At 30.0% G+C, this 14837-nt stretch overlaps 2 protein-coding genes across 2 annotated transcripts; both read left to right on the forward strand.

Moving 5' to 3' along the window:
- Positions 1-994: 994 nt before the first annotated feature.
- On the forward strand, positions 995-1585 carry LOC132253907 (protein VACUOLELESS GAMETOPHYTES-like). The gene has a single exon (XM_059737269.1). The coding sequence runs from the start codon at positions 995-997 to the stop codon at positions 1583-1585; it is 591 nt and encodes a 196-aa protein (XP_059593252.1).
- A 2521-nt stretch (positions 1586-4106) lies between these two features.
- Positions 4107-6375, forward strand: LOC100253646 (peroxidase N). The gene is made up of 4 exons (XM_002285606.3): positions 4107-4318; positions 5224-5406; positions 5533-5698; positions 5850-6375. Exons 1-4 carry the CDS (start codon positions 4139-4141, stop codon positions 6269-6271), a joined length of 951 nt encoding a protein of 316 aa, XP_002285642.2. The 5' UTR covers positions 4107-4138; the 3' UTR covers positions 6272-6375.
- Positions 6376-14837: the final 8462 nt, after the last annotated feature.

Genomic DNA, 14837 nt, shown 5'->3' on the forward strand with positions numbered 1-14837 from the left:
TTAAAATTATTTGAAGCAACTTAATTGATTTAAAGGTTCATCTTCTTGAGTCCAAGAGCAACAAACTAAATTCTCTTCTCTTTTGTGAAAAGGCCCCTTGTCTTCCAACTTCAACTTTTAGAAAAATTGGTAACTCAAAAGAAGCAATAAGAATTTAAACTCGAATTGAAGAAACAAGAGATATCAAATTTCAATGAAAGGAAAAGAGGGAATTGCTGATCTGTATGTGAAAAACTGGTCCAACATGCAATTAAGTGTTGGTTTCACAATGTCCAAAATTCTATATATAAGCCTCATGAAGCTAATCTTTTTCAGGACTGTTGAACAACCCTAATTCGACTAAAGGGAGCCGTGGAGCTGAACTTTGTTTGTAAAGGACCTGTTCATGGACACTGGGCCACCAAACAGTGCTGAACTCAAGTATAATAGAGAATGCAATTACAGCTCAACATACATAGCCTTTAATTTTGTCTTTTATATATATATATATATATATATATATCCGAAAATCACCATCGCAGCCGGCGGATTGATGCCTTTGCTGTGCTTGGCGTTCATTTCATTATCCTGCAGCATTTCTTTTTTCGGGTTTTAGGATCGACATTGTTTTCTATTAATCAGAGATAAGTTTAACAATGAATTTCTTGATAAATATTTAACTGATATCAGTAGCCTGGTTTGATAAAAACAATGCCAACCAAGGCATCACTTTCATGTATGTCACTGCCTCAAGTGTGAAATGAGGACTTTCTTGATTCAAACAAATTCATTCTCCATCTCCCCAGATGCCCGATTTTTTGTTGTTTAATAAGAAATTGCAATCAGGTATGTCAGAGCATCGATGTTACAGACTATTATCACAAGGGACTTCATCATTTAGACATATATATGAAACATGAATGTCAGCTTGAATGAATTAATAACTCAAGAAAACCTTATAACAAAGCCCCATAGGCCTGCATGACCACTAGTACTTGAGGTGAAGTAGAGAGAGATGATCAGGCGCAACAATGAAGAACAAGAAGAAGAAAGGCTTCTTTTTAGGCATTTCAGCCATGAACATCCCCTAGAAGTTGCCTGCGATGATAGTAGTCGTCCTGAATCAGACCGAGTCACCTGTGTTGGTTGTGGCATCCATTTACTTCCCAGGAAGGCCTATTACACCTGCAGAACATGTGACTTCTCTCTCCATCGTCCATGCTACAACATGCCAAGGAAAGTCCACCACCCGGCAGACCCTGGCCACGACTTAGTCCTTCATCTCTCGACCTCTTTCGCCTGCAAAGGATGTGGCAATCCTGGTTCTGGCTTCTCTTATCACTGTGGCATATGCCTTCAGAGTTACCATATTTTATGCTCAGCTTTGCCGCTTTCCACCTCCCATTATTCCCATCCCCACGTCCTAAAACTCGAGTTCTCCCCTCCTAATTATGATGGACTCGAGGGCTTCTGCTGTGACATATGCAAAAACCCGGGTTCTGACCATTGGCTCTATCGATGTGGGACCTGTGAGTTTGATGTTCACCTTCACTGTGCCATATCTAACGGTCAAGGCCATCAATCCCAGACTCAGGAAACCAACTAAAGCAGCTTCTGATAAGCCAACATGGAATGGCCATATCTCATTCAAGGAGCTAGCTCTGGATCATTGTCTATGAATATTACTTTTAATCTTGTCTTTTGACTCTGAATTATATCTTTGTTATGCTGTATGTAATCCATAAGAGCCTCTTTAAATTACTGTTTCTCTCAGAAAAAAATGGGCTAAGCATTGCTTGAATAATATTTGTTTCTCATTAATTGATAGAGTTAATTAACCAAGGCCCTTACTGTAGAGAATCTTTATAATCACTCAATGAAATTGTTAAGAATCATACAAGGGTTTGGATTGAGTACAGAGATGCAATGGAAATGATTCAGGAACAAATGATTCAATTCCTCCAACCAAATGTTTCCAACTGATCAACTCATTTTGGTCTCTCTTCTTTATCACTTTTTCTCTCAAGAACTCCAAAAATATTTGGAAGACTATAAACATACATCTAAAATATTTTTGGTAATCTTTAATGTTTTATTCAACTTATTAGTCATCTAATGTGAATTTAAATTGGTTTTTAGACTGTCATTTTTTCAGAAAATATACTGATCAATCTAGGATTGGCTTCAAATTGAACGAAATCAACTTTGTTTGGTTCGGTTCGGTTCACGGGTTGGTAAAAGAAGGGACCTAAATTGAATCTTGCCCATATACTGATCAATCCTGTGTTTCATCATGGTCATGATCAAATGCTTATGTATAATGTTCGCAGCAAAATTAGATGCTATTCCCCATATTTTCTTCCTAGAATGGATGTTTTACTTTTTCTTGCCTTAATTTTTTCTTCAATTTGTCTTTATCTCATCAATAGAATTAATTAACCAAAATCTCATAATGCTCAATGACATCAAGAAGATTGATGGAGTTTCCAACTTGAAATTATTGTTTGATTAATTTTAAGTCGGTAATAAAATAATCATCAAGCTACTGAATAAGGTCTTAAGCTTAATTTAATTTGAGCATATGGTATAGAATATATAGTCTTTTCACAACCCTAGAGTGAACAATTTGAATTGTCTAACCTCAAGAAACTCAATGAATCAGCAGGTTGATCAAGAGATAGTCAACACTCTAATTGACATAAAGCAAGAATAATCTTATAGATTAGAATGAACATCTTAATCTATTGCATACCATTCGCAAGGGAGTCAATAAATTGTTTTATATCTATGATTCATTGGAACAAAAAAGGGCCAGATAGGTACTGATCGATCCAAGCCATCGGAATAAAATGAAAAGGACCTTTTGAATAAACTCAAAGAAAGTTTTTTTTTTTTTTTCTATATTTCTATTGGAAATATATTTTTCGAGCCTTTATTTGATAGAATTGCTAACAAACGCCAATGGGACCTTCTAATAAGCCTATTGGAATTGGCTCTATGTCAATGAAATCTTATCATCCATACATAACAAATTAGTATGGTATATTCATATCATAACATATGATAAGCAAGAACTAGTATTCTTATTAAGACTAGAACTCATAGAAAAGAAAATAAATTTATAAATGGAATCAAACATGCAAAATTTATAGACAAAAGTATTTAATTATTAAGGAAAAATCAATATACTTCTAATGTTGAATTTGGATCAACTAGGATAGAAATAAAACATTGGGTCAAACTCTTGTTTGGTGTCAAGGTAATAACTACAAATAGTTATCAACTCGACAACACTTAGGTTATATTTGATTCTCAAAAATTTTGAAAAAATTAAAATAAAGAGAAAAAAGTAATAGAAAATTTGAACAAGCAAAAATTAAATTATCATAGAATATACTTTTTAACACACTTTCTTCACCTCTTCTCAAGGAAAATAAAGATTGAAATCCTTTAATATTGTCTAGATCGGCTCTTTTTTCCCTTTTTAGTCTTTCTTATTGTATTTTTTTTCATAATATTCAAATATAAGAAAATTATTTTCCTTAACAATTTATTTTCCCTTTCTTTAATCCTTTCTAGAACCCAAACACAGTCAAGGGAGATGACTCAATCACCATACCAATGCTGATGAAATTTGAACTATAAAAAAAAAAGACACAAAATGCATCCCCAACTTATTATTCATGTACAAAGTGGTAGCCAAAAAGGACAGCTTTTTCATAAGCACTAATGCTTCTTAGTGTGCTTTGAGTCATGAACTTGCATGCAAAGTGCTTAATTATATTATATGCAAATATGATAACCATGAATCCACCCACTGCCCTAACCCCATGCTTTGTACACAATATAAAAAAACCACTAATCTCTTATCTTCACGGAATATCAAGGTCAGTGCATGCAGCATTTGGAAGAGAAGTAGACACTTGCTGCAGCCGCCATGCATCACAGCTAGCACTAATGCAGCTTTCATTCACCAACATTCATTAAACCAGATGTTAAAATTGGATTATAAAATTAGTAATCGACAAACAAACCCGGCTATAAATTGAGGTTCTAGGTGGTATTCTGCAACAAAACCGAGAAGATTGATTAGGGTTTCTTGCTGATAGAGATGGAGGGTAGTGCTTCAGGAAAGTTTAGTGGCTACTCATGTTTGTTCATGATCAGCTTTTTGATGGTGTGTTTGGGTGTGAGGTCCCAACTCACCACTGATTTCTACAATGAAAGCTGCCCAAACCTTCTGACGATCGTGAGAAAGGCGGTTAAGAATGCTATCAAGACGGAGACGAGAATGGCGGCTTCTTTGGTTCGACTTCACTTCCATGATTGCTTTGTGAATGTGAGTACAAACGACACTCTGTTTGTTTGAGAAATCAAATATGAAAAAACAGTGTTCTCGACCATACAAAAGTTTTTAAAGTTTTTTTTATATTTTTAATAATATTTTCTAAAAAAAATAACTAAGAACATTTAAAATTTAGTCTATAAAACAATATGTTTTTAAAACAAATTCTCAAAAAATTTGTTTTCTATATTTTCCAAACCATTTTTAAGTTAAAGATTACAAACTTGTTTTCAAAAACAATTTTAAGACAACACATGTAGTTGTTCCAAATACTTTCTCTTTGAAAATGGTAAATATTTAAATAATTCTTAGCATATGTGATTTTTTAGTCTTATTCTCCCTGTTTTATGCCAGTGAAACCCTTTGACCATGTTTGGTTAGTGGAAAATTTAAAGAAAAATGCAAGAAAAAAGAAAATAAATAGGAAAAATAAAATAAAAAATAGGTTTAAAGTTAATAAATTATTTTTATTTATTTTTTTGAACTCATTTTACTTATTTTATTGTGAGATTAAATAATTTGAAAATGTATAAGTTTCTAACTAATTTTAATTATATTTTATATTCTTCGATTTTTTTCTTAAGACAATCAAATATGAGAAAATTTATTTCTTTTGGGTTTTTTTTCTTTCATTAGCATTTTTCTGGAACAAAACATAACCTGCACAAAAAATACTTGAGATTATCTTAAATTTGTGCTCAAAAATCACTCCCAAAAAATTCTTTTGAATTCAAAATTTGGGTTTGAGATTCATTTGTTGAACTACCAACTTGATTTGGGTTCAGCAGAGATAAATAGAACCTCTTGTAAAACTACTAAGATTTGATATTATGTTAAATTACCAACTTTCCTAAGGATTTGGATTCATTATACATCCTCGTCATAATTTTCCTTTCTAGGGTTGCGATGGATCGGTTTTGCTAGATGGAAGTGATGGAGAGAAGTCTGCCTTACCCAACTTGAACTCAGTGAGAGGATTCGACGTTGTGGACACAATAAAAAGTTCTGTGGAGAGCGCATGTCCAGGAGTTGTTTCCTGCGCTGACATACTAGCCATAGCCGCCCGAGACTCCGTTCTCCTGGTAAGTACTATACAATATTTCTCTATGTATATATAGAGACATACTTTCATAGCTACGTATAATCATTGGAAGAAGCAAAAATAGAGTGTATCTGCAGGGATGAAACTAAGAAGAAATCCTTTGCAGAGTGGAGGAAATACATGGAAAGTATTTTTAGGAAGAAGAGATGGACTAGTTGCAAACCAGACAGGAGCAAATAATGGACTTCCTTTTCCAACTGATTCCTTGGATACAATCACTCAGAAATTTGCCAATGTCGGCCTCAATCAGACCGATGTCGTGTCGTTATCAGGTACTGCTTTTGTTTTTGTTCTACAAGATTGACTTACTTTTCACAAGGATCATGTATATAATCAGAAAATCCGTTTGAAGAGTAGGATAAAAAAAAATATAACATTATCCAAGATTTGCAATTCCCATTAAGCATTAGGGTTTATGATTAGGTGCGCATACAATCGGATTAGCAAGATGTACTACCTTCAGCAGCAGATTGTTCAACTTCAGCGGAACAGGCGCTGCTGACTCTACAATGGACACGGAAATGGTGTCCGATTTGCAGACCTTATGCCCACAGAGTGGTGATGGGAACACGACAACCTCTCTCGACCAGAACTCAACCGATCTTTTCGACAACCATTACTTCAAGAACTTGCTCGTTGGGAAGGGTCTTCTTAGCTCTGATCAGATTCTATTTACTGGTGATGCAGCTGCTTCCACAACCAAAAGCCTTGTTCAAAACTACAGCAGTGACTCTGGCCTCTTCTTCTCCGATTTCACCAACTCCATGATCAAGATGGGGAATATCAACCCCAAAACTGGTTCCAATGGCGAGATTCGAACGAATTGCAGGGTGGTTAATTCATAAAATGAAGTGAAGTTGTGAGGTTGATGGTCATGTTTCAAGGAATTTATGGTGTTTTCAGTGTGTTTATGTAATGTATGTTGATGTAGTGAATAAGATTTTTGGGACTTGGTTTTCTCATAGGATGTTTGCAGTCATACTTGGTTTCAGGCATCGACAAATTTTGTGGTGAATTTAGGACCGAGTTTAATCCATTATTGGGCAGATGTATCATATGATACTAAGATACACGCTCAACATAGCATATATTCAAAGTATTTTTAGTAGAAGTGTTTTTTTTTATTTTAAGTATTTTTTAGGAGAATTACTCATCAAGTATTTCTTTAAAAAACATTATAAGTGATTTTTTTACTTTTTAATAATGTGTTGTAAATTATGCCAAACACTTGATTTTTCTTTGGAAACGTATTTCATACTAAAAGTATTTTATAAAAGCATTACCAAATCGACTCTAAATATAATAAAAAAGTAATTTTAAAATAAATTCAAGTTAAAGAGAATTTTTCCTAAAATATGATCGTATATATTTTTTCAAGCTTGCATCCAAAATAAAAAGTTTCTAATTCAAAATAAGTGGCAAAAATACAAATGAAAAGTTTCTAATTAGAAATAAGTGGCAAAAAAACTTGATAATTGACTATGTTTGATTTAAAAAAATTTGAGGGACAATGCAACGAAAAGAAAATTGTAAGGAAAAAAATGGAAGAAAAGTGAAAAATAAATTTAAAGTAAATAAATTATTTTATATGTTACTTGTACCTCATTTCTCTAATTTTTAAATATATAAACTTTTCATTAATTATTTTTATAGAAAATTATTTTTTTAACATTTTTTTATTACTTTTCAAATACCAAACATAGCCATGCAGTTCTAGGAATAACAAAGATGCTAATGCCACCTATTGATAGTTTGGAAAGTGGGGAAAATAAAGATGTCATCTATATAGAATTTACTCATTGAATCTATGCACGCATAAGCCTCTAGTTTCTTTCACTCTCACAAGCCCATGAGGCTTAGAAAGTGGGATTCAATAAAAACTCTCCCTTTCACTTCTTCCGATGAGATAAGAGACACTCGAGCTATCTTCCTCTGGCTATGTGGGAATAACACTTTGGCCATAGGTGTTCTCAAAGCAACTCATTGGTAATTAGCATTCTCAATTAAAGGGATTTTCCCGGAAGTGCGGCTTATAGTTTCCTTCTACTTTGCTTTCGAACTTGGGCTTTTCTTTTCAAGCCTACTAGCCTTTTAAAGTTGGGCCATAATTCTTGACTAGCCCAATAAATGTAAGATATTTTAACCAACTTTACCTATTACTACTCAATGTATATAATTAATAAGATGCAAAATTACTTTTATATTTAAATAAATACATCCTAACACATTTTAGAACTAGAAAAAGAAAATTGGATAACTAAAAAATCTTGGTAAATAAGACCTAAAAAATAAACTCAATCTATTGACAACAAATCATATTAATTACATGGTCATGAAGAATGAAATTTATCTCCTGTTCAGTTCTTTAAAAGTATGGAAAAAAAATTAAAATTATTTAAAAAATAATTTTTTTTAATAAAAATATTAAGAAAAATAAAGAAAAAAAGAAACTAAATAAAATATATATTTAACAATTTAGGGAAAATATATATGTTTTTAATCATTTAATTTTCTTTAATTCACTCAATTTTTCTATGGATAATGAAATAAAAGAAATTTCTATAATTTTTCTTTCTTTTTTTTCTATTTTGTTCCTTTTAACTATAAAAGCTTTAAACATTCAATGATCATATAAAATGTGGCTCCAAAGCTTATGGTAATAGTTGTTGAAAGAATATTCAATCATCCATGCTACCATCACAAGCATTTTTACGTTTTCCACCAATTGGAGAAAAAGAAAACAAAAGAGAATTTAGATGTTTGTTTGGTAGCCAAAAATTTTACCAATTAAAGAAAATTGATGCTTACCAGATAACAAATTCCTTGTGCCTAAGAGAATTTACTATTAAGAGAGGTTTTGCAATCATTCCAATCCATTCACTCTTGTATTTTCTTTCACCCCAAACAACCAAAAAAGAAAGAAAGAGTTAGGATTTTCTTTACAAGCATCTCCCATAATGTCCATTCCAAAAAAAATTGTACAAAACCATTTGTGTGGCCATGAAGTGGATTCGTATACTCTATGGCTCACAACTTTGTTCAACTCCCAACCTCAATTTTCTCACCCACTAGCATATTCATACAAGGCAATGACAAAAGGTCACCCTTTAAAACAAGGGCGTAGAGGGTCCTCATTTTTGTCCTACTTAGCAGATTTTGTTGGCTGGAAGCTTCACATGAAGAATATAGGTTCCATCGATGTCTCTTTTGAACAACCCACTATAAGGTTGAAAACTAGGGTACACTCTGGTATTTGGTGCATGGAAATAGACAAAAGGAATGACAAAATTATTCTATTTTTTATTCATCACTATATTTGAATTACTCGTGAGAAAATAGAATTAGTGTAAAAAAAATATTATCATGAAAATTAAAATTGCCTTATATAAAATTCTTTTTTCATATATGATGTTCTAATAAACCCTCATTCTTATTTTTATATCCCTTCCCATGTATCAAATAAACTTTTAGGTTATGTTTGGTTCTCGAAAAATACCAAGCAAAGAAAAAAAATGTAAAGGAAAATGATTTTTTCATATTTAGTTGTCCTATGAAAAACATCAAAGAAAATCAAATATAATTAAAACTAATTAAAATGAATTTGAAGTAACAAAAAAAAATAATTTATTAACTTTTAATCTATTTTTTTTTTATTTTTCTTCACTTTTTCTTTTCTTCTACTTTTTCTTTGTATTTTCCTTCAAATTTTCTGGAACCAAACATAGCCATAGTGTTAATATTGTTAGAAAAATACATGTGTACGTTAGAGTGCAGGTGAAGAAAGGGACCAATACTATATTAGAAAGGGATTAAAACCTTTTGCACCTTATATCGTGTCCTACTTGCATAGCCTTTAATTTGGACTTATGGAGAGGGAAGTGGGAGTTTCGCCACCCATCGAGCCTAAACCCATCCACTTAAATTTCAATTGGCACGATGTGAGGAAAAAAATGAAAGTGAATGTTAGGTAGAGGTGAGTTAAAATATGTTAAGGATTACATTAATAAAAGCATAAACATTTAGAATAGGAAAAAAAAGATGGACATCATGCATGCTTGGCTGAAAGGTAGGACATATGGAACATGATTCATATTCCCATTTTACTTCATGAAGAACTTTCTACCAACTTATTATAATTTGAGTTGGTTCCATGAATTGATTAGGTATAATTTTTTTATTGGAAACTTATTCGATATATTCATAAAATTAAATAATTCCAATATCTCATACACCTTGTGTTATCATGATTCATGAATATTGCAATATTTTTTTCTCTTATTATGAAATGTGGATATTATTGTATCATTTTCTCCTATTATGACAAGTGGTTGGCCCGGAGAATTGTGTCCTTTCTATAATACATATAAATTATATTTGGTTTTTGAGAGTATTAAGAGAAAACAAATATTAAAGAAAAATTATTTTCTCATATTTAATTATTTTGTGAAAAATACCAAAATAAATTTAATTAAGATTAATTAGAAATTTATATATTTTCAAATTATTTAATATTTATATTGAAAAGTTAAACAAGTAAAATGAATTTAAAGTATCATATAAAAATAATTTAATGATTTTAAACTTATTTTTTATTTTTCCTTCACTTTTTCTTTTCTTCTAATTTTTTTTTCTTGCATTTTCTCTCAAATTTTTTGGAAACCAAACATAACCATAGGGATCTATTTTTCAACTCACTTATCTTATCCTCATTTGTACCGATCTTCCCTAAAACTTTCATAATTTATTTAGTTGTTGGCCAAATCTGCTTTCCCACTACAACTAAGCAAGTCATGGAAGTGTTAGGGAAGATAAACAGGGAAGAAGATAAGATGATCAATAGGTCAATTGAAAAACGCACCCTTACTTTTCAATTGTTGCAGATTTCACTGGGAGTTTGGGACTTGGTAGGTTTAGTTGACTAGTTTAAATCACTTGAGTTTACTCATACGTCATTAATACATTATTAGAAAATGATTATAACTTGGGCAAGTTGGTTAGCTTGATGTTTAGCTCGAGTTCAACCCCGAATTAAAAAACAATTAACCTGAGTACTCAACTCAATCCAACTTCTAACCCAAGTACTCAACCCAACATCATTTCTCTAAACTTGGGTTGAGTTCTGGTTGATCAGGTTAATTTAGGTTAATTGGATTGATCGAGTTGCATCATTCAAAATCTATCTATAATGAAAAAAAAAAAAAAAAAAAAAAACTCATTATATATATTCATATAAAAATTTAAATAGTAAATAAAACAAAATTTCAAAATAGCAAAAAAAAAAAAAGTAAACATAAATTTATATATATTTTTAAAAAATAATAAAAAAAAAGTATATGATATAATATAATTTGATTTTTTTCTTAAAAAATTAAAAAGAATGAATATTATTATATAAGATAATATTCATTCTAAATATTATAAAAATATTAAATTGAATTTGGGTTAAGCTCAGTTTGCTCAAACCTTGGCCCGACACCAACCCAAATTGAGTTAAAGTTCAAAAAACATAAATTCCAAATCTAACTTGAAAATGATTATCAAAACTTACCCAAATGTAAGGTTAGATTCAAGTTGGATTAAGTTAATTTGTCCAAGCTGCACCCCTAATATTTATTGGTGAAAAGTAAAATATTAATGGAAAAGATAGTTACATGGAATCAATTCGAAACTCAATATAAAGAGAAGCAACATTCCTTTAATTACTAATTTGTATTAATAAAACCTCGGCTATCAAATGATCTTTATTTTTAGTTGAATTTTGAATTCAACAGAAAGTATCTTCAATTAATGTTATGGATTGAAGTTGGTATCTAATTTGCATACAATCTTACATCGGAAAGTAATGAAATTTTCAATTCAAGCCATGTACTTATAATAACTATATTATTTTATGTACCTACTAATCGATCCCAAAATTTGGCATCCAATGCCCTTTTGTCTCCATATGTGCAAGTCATGTTACAAGTTACAATCTTCACTTTCATTTTTGTATTAAGTTTTAATAAAATGGTTAGTTTGAAAATTTGAGTTAAAATATAAAAAATAAATAAATAAATAATAAATTTAAAATTAATAAATTATTTTATATATTTCTTTGAATTTATTTTATTTTTTTATATAAATACTAAATAATATAGAAATAAATTTTTTTAACTAAGCAATGGAATTGAAATTTTAGGGAAGATAGACATGAATGAAGATAAAATGATTAATGGATGAGTTAAAAACCACATCTTCATTTTCGGTTGTTGCATGTTATAGGGAATTTGGGATTTGGTAGGTTTGATGGGTTGGTTATGTAAGTAATTAATAATTTAAGCTTACTCATACCCACATTAGTACATCATTACCAAATAATCATAAGTTACTTGATTTTAGGATGAAGTCTTTGTCACACTATAATTATGAAAGTAACATATAACAACATCTAATATGCATTCCATCATATTAAATATGATTCATATTGACATCCGATTGGATATTTTGGTAATTATGGGTTTATATATTAACACATTGTATATTAAGTTATCCTATTTTTTGTCTAATTAAATGTAATCAATTAAGTTAATGATGAATCTTTAAAGCATCTATATATATATATATATATTGTATGAGTTTTGCAATGTGTAAAGACTAAAAATAATAAGAGGTATAAATAGGGTTACTCGGCAATTTTTTTCAAAAAATCACCGATATTTTGGTGATATTTCCCCTCCTTCATGCAACATGATCTGACGGCCCAGATCACGTTCGTGTTGATCCGACGGCCCAAATGTGATTCTAATGGTAATATGGCGATCCAGCAGCCAGATTGCTCCCAGTTTTTTATCCAACAGCCAAAATTAATTTTCAACAGTAAATTAATGTTCCAACGGCTATTTGGGCCCAAATTTCTTTTATAAATAGCCCAAATTTCATCTATTTCATCCATTTTTGCTTTCATTCTTCATTTGCTCTCTCATTACTCCAATTTTTATTAAGGTTGCTCAATTATTTAATCATTTTAAGGTATATTTGTTTTAAATTGTAATTAATTTTGTTTGCAATTGTAATTAATTCATGTATTTTCAATTAATTAGTATGTTTGCAATATGGATGATTTAATGATATTTTTACATTCAATTGTAATTAATTTTTATATTTTTATTGAATTAACTTAGGTTAATTTGATTTTTTAATTATAAATTGATATGTTTATTTTAAATGATTATTTGTGATTTATTTTCACATTTAGAATTAAACTAAACTAGTTAACTTAGCTAAATTATTTAATTAATTTAATTAACATGAACTAGTATATTTTGAATATGAAATATGTTTATTTAATGAATTTAATGTGTACAAATTATTGATATTTAATTAAATGAAGTATTTTATGTGACTTTATAATGAGAACAATTACAAAATTAACATTTTTTATAGATCGACATGATATAATTACATCTAATATCGCAAATTATATCATATGTATATCAAACTTTTCAATAAAACAACTTTAAAATGTCCATTATACTTCTAATTATATTATTATGAAGTTTTCCTTACATTTTCATAAGTTTTTAATAATTTTAAGTCTACCGATATTTTTTTCAAAATATCCGTCGATATATCCATGATTACCGATATTTTCATCCTTGGTCGAAACGAGGAAATAGAAAAATCATTTATTATTCACATCTCATTAGTGAATGATTTAAGCTTACAATATTATGATTTTGCTTATGATTTGGTATGATTTGTGACTCTCCTACACATCCCATCTTATTGAATGGAATAAATATCAGTTAGAGGTCTCCTATCAGTGCAATGTCCAACCACATTTACCTCAAATCCTTAAATGCTATTGTCTCCTTTGGGGGTTTGAGCACCTGTCCCACATTTGTTGGATAGGGCATTTATGGATCATCCTAAGAGCAAAGTTAGACGATGTTCAACACCACACATGTTTATTTCAAGTGTTGCTACAAATAACTATCACCGCACAATTAGTTAGGGTAACAATGTTCAATGAAGCCATTATTCTCTTATAAGACTTCAAAACATGACATGTTTGAAGCACATGCTTTGGTGTCGAAGTCGATGTCGATGTCACTTCACTTCGATCGAGCTTTTCTATTTGAGAAGGTATACTAATAATATTTATTTTCCTTCAAATTAAAATCATTTTTATATAAAAACCCATTGGATTGGAGTAGTTATCTCTTATGAGGCAATTTTGAAACTCTCAAGCAACACTCCTCTAATCATCCATATTACCTTGACTATCAAGTGATTTTTATTTTTAGTTGAATTTTGAATTCAACAAAACGTATCTTAAATGATGTTATCAATTCGGTATCTTATCTAACTTAAACTAAATTTGATGTACCTAATGACCTAAAAATTATATTTTATTTTTTTCTATTTTATGATAAATTAAATACAAAAATTATTTTGTTAATATTTTTTTCTTTTTTCAATATTTTTCCCGGAACCCAAAAGATAACCCATATTATCATGAGTCTAAATGGAGGTTACTACCTTCCTACTTAATAATCATATTTATGTATAGAGAAAATTCATTTAATAAGTTAATAATTTAATTTAAATTATTAAGTAAATAAGTATATTTAGTAAAATGACTTAATACTATAATTTAAAATCAAAAATAATTTTTAAGTTTAAATAATTCATTTATTCTAAATTTTAAATTGTTTCTATATAATTTCTTCTTAATATTAGTGAGATCCTCTTTTATATTTATCACTCATTTTTTATTATAAATATTTTATAATTTTTTATATGTTTATAATATTTTTTATATAGATGTTTAATAAATTAATTTATTCTTTAAAATTAATCAAGATAAATATTAATTATAATTAATAAGGATTAATATTAATTAACTAAGATATATATCAATTTGATTATTTTAAAAAATTAAATTAAATTTATCAAATAAGAAAAAGAAAATAAAGCAGTGAATTTTAAGTAAATAATTTAATTTAACCTTAAGTTTCATCTTAAAGGGAAAAAACAAATAAATAAATAATATAATATGATATAATACATATTAAAATAAAATAAAAAGGGCAAATTTTGTGGTGTAGACAAAAAAACCACCAAAAGATACTCCGCAGAGCAGAAATTATTCCAAGTGGCCACAAAACCGAGGCGGTCACGTGCATTGAAGATGGAAAGAGAGAGGGACGTCGCATGCTAACCCAGAGAACTTTTCCGACGAAGGTTCGGCTGAGAATCGGCGTTTCACACGCAGGGTTAGTTTAGTCATTCCCTCACAGTCGGACCCATCCTGAATCCCCTGCCTGCCACTTCACCAAAGTTTACCTGACATGCGAAGGACCAGTTGTCCGCCTTAAACGCAGCGTTTCACTCACGTCTATGATCTACAGGGTGTGAGCTTTCAACATG

Source organism: Vitis vinifera, chromosome 6, assembly GCF_030704535.1.
Source record: "Vitis vinifera cultivar Pinot Noir 40024 chromosome 6, ASM3070453v1".
Classification (NCBI taxonomy): Eukaryota; Viridiplantae; Streptophyta; class Magnoliopsida; order Vitales; family Vitaceae; genus Vitis; species Vitis vinifera.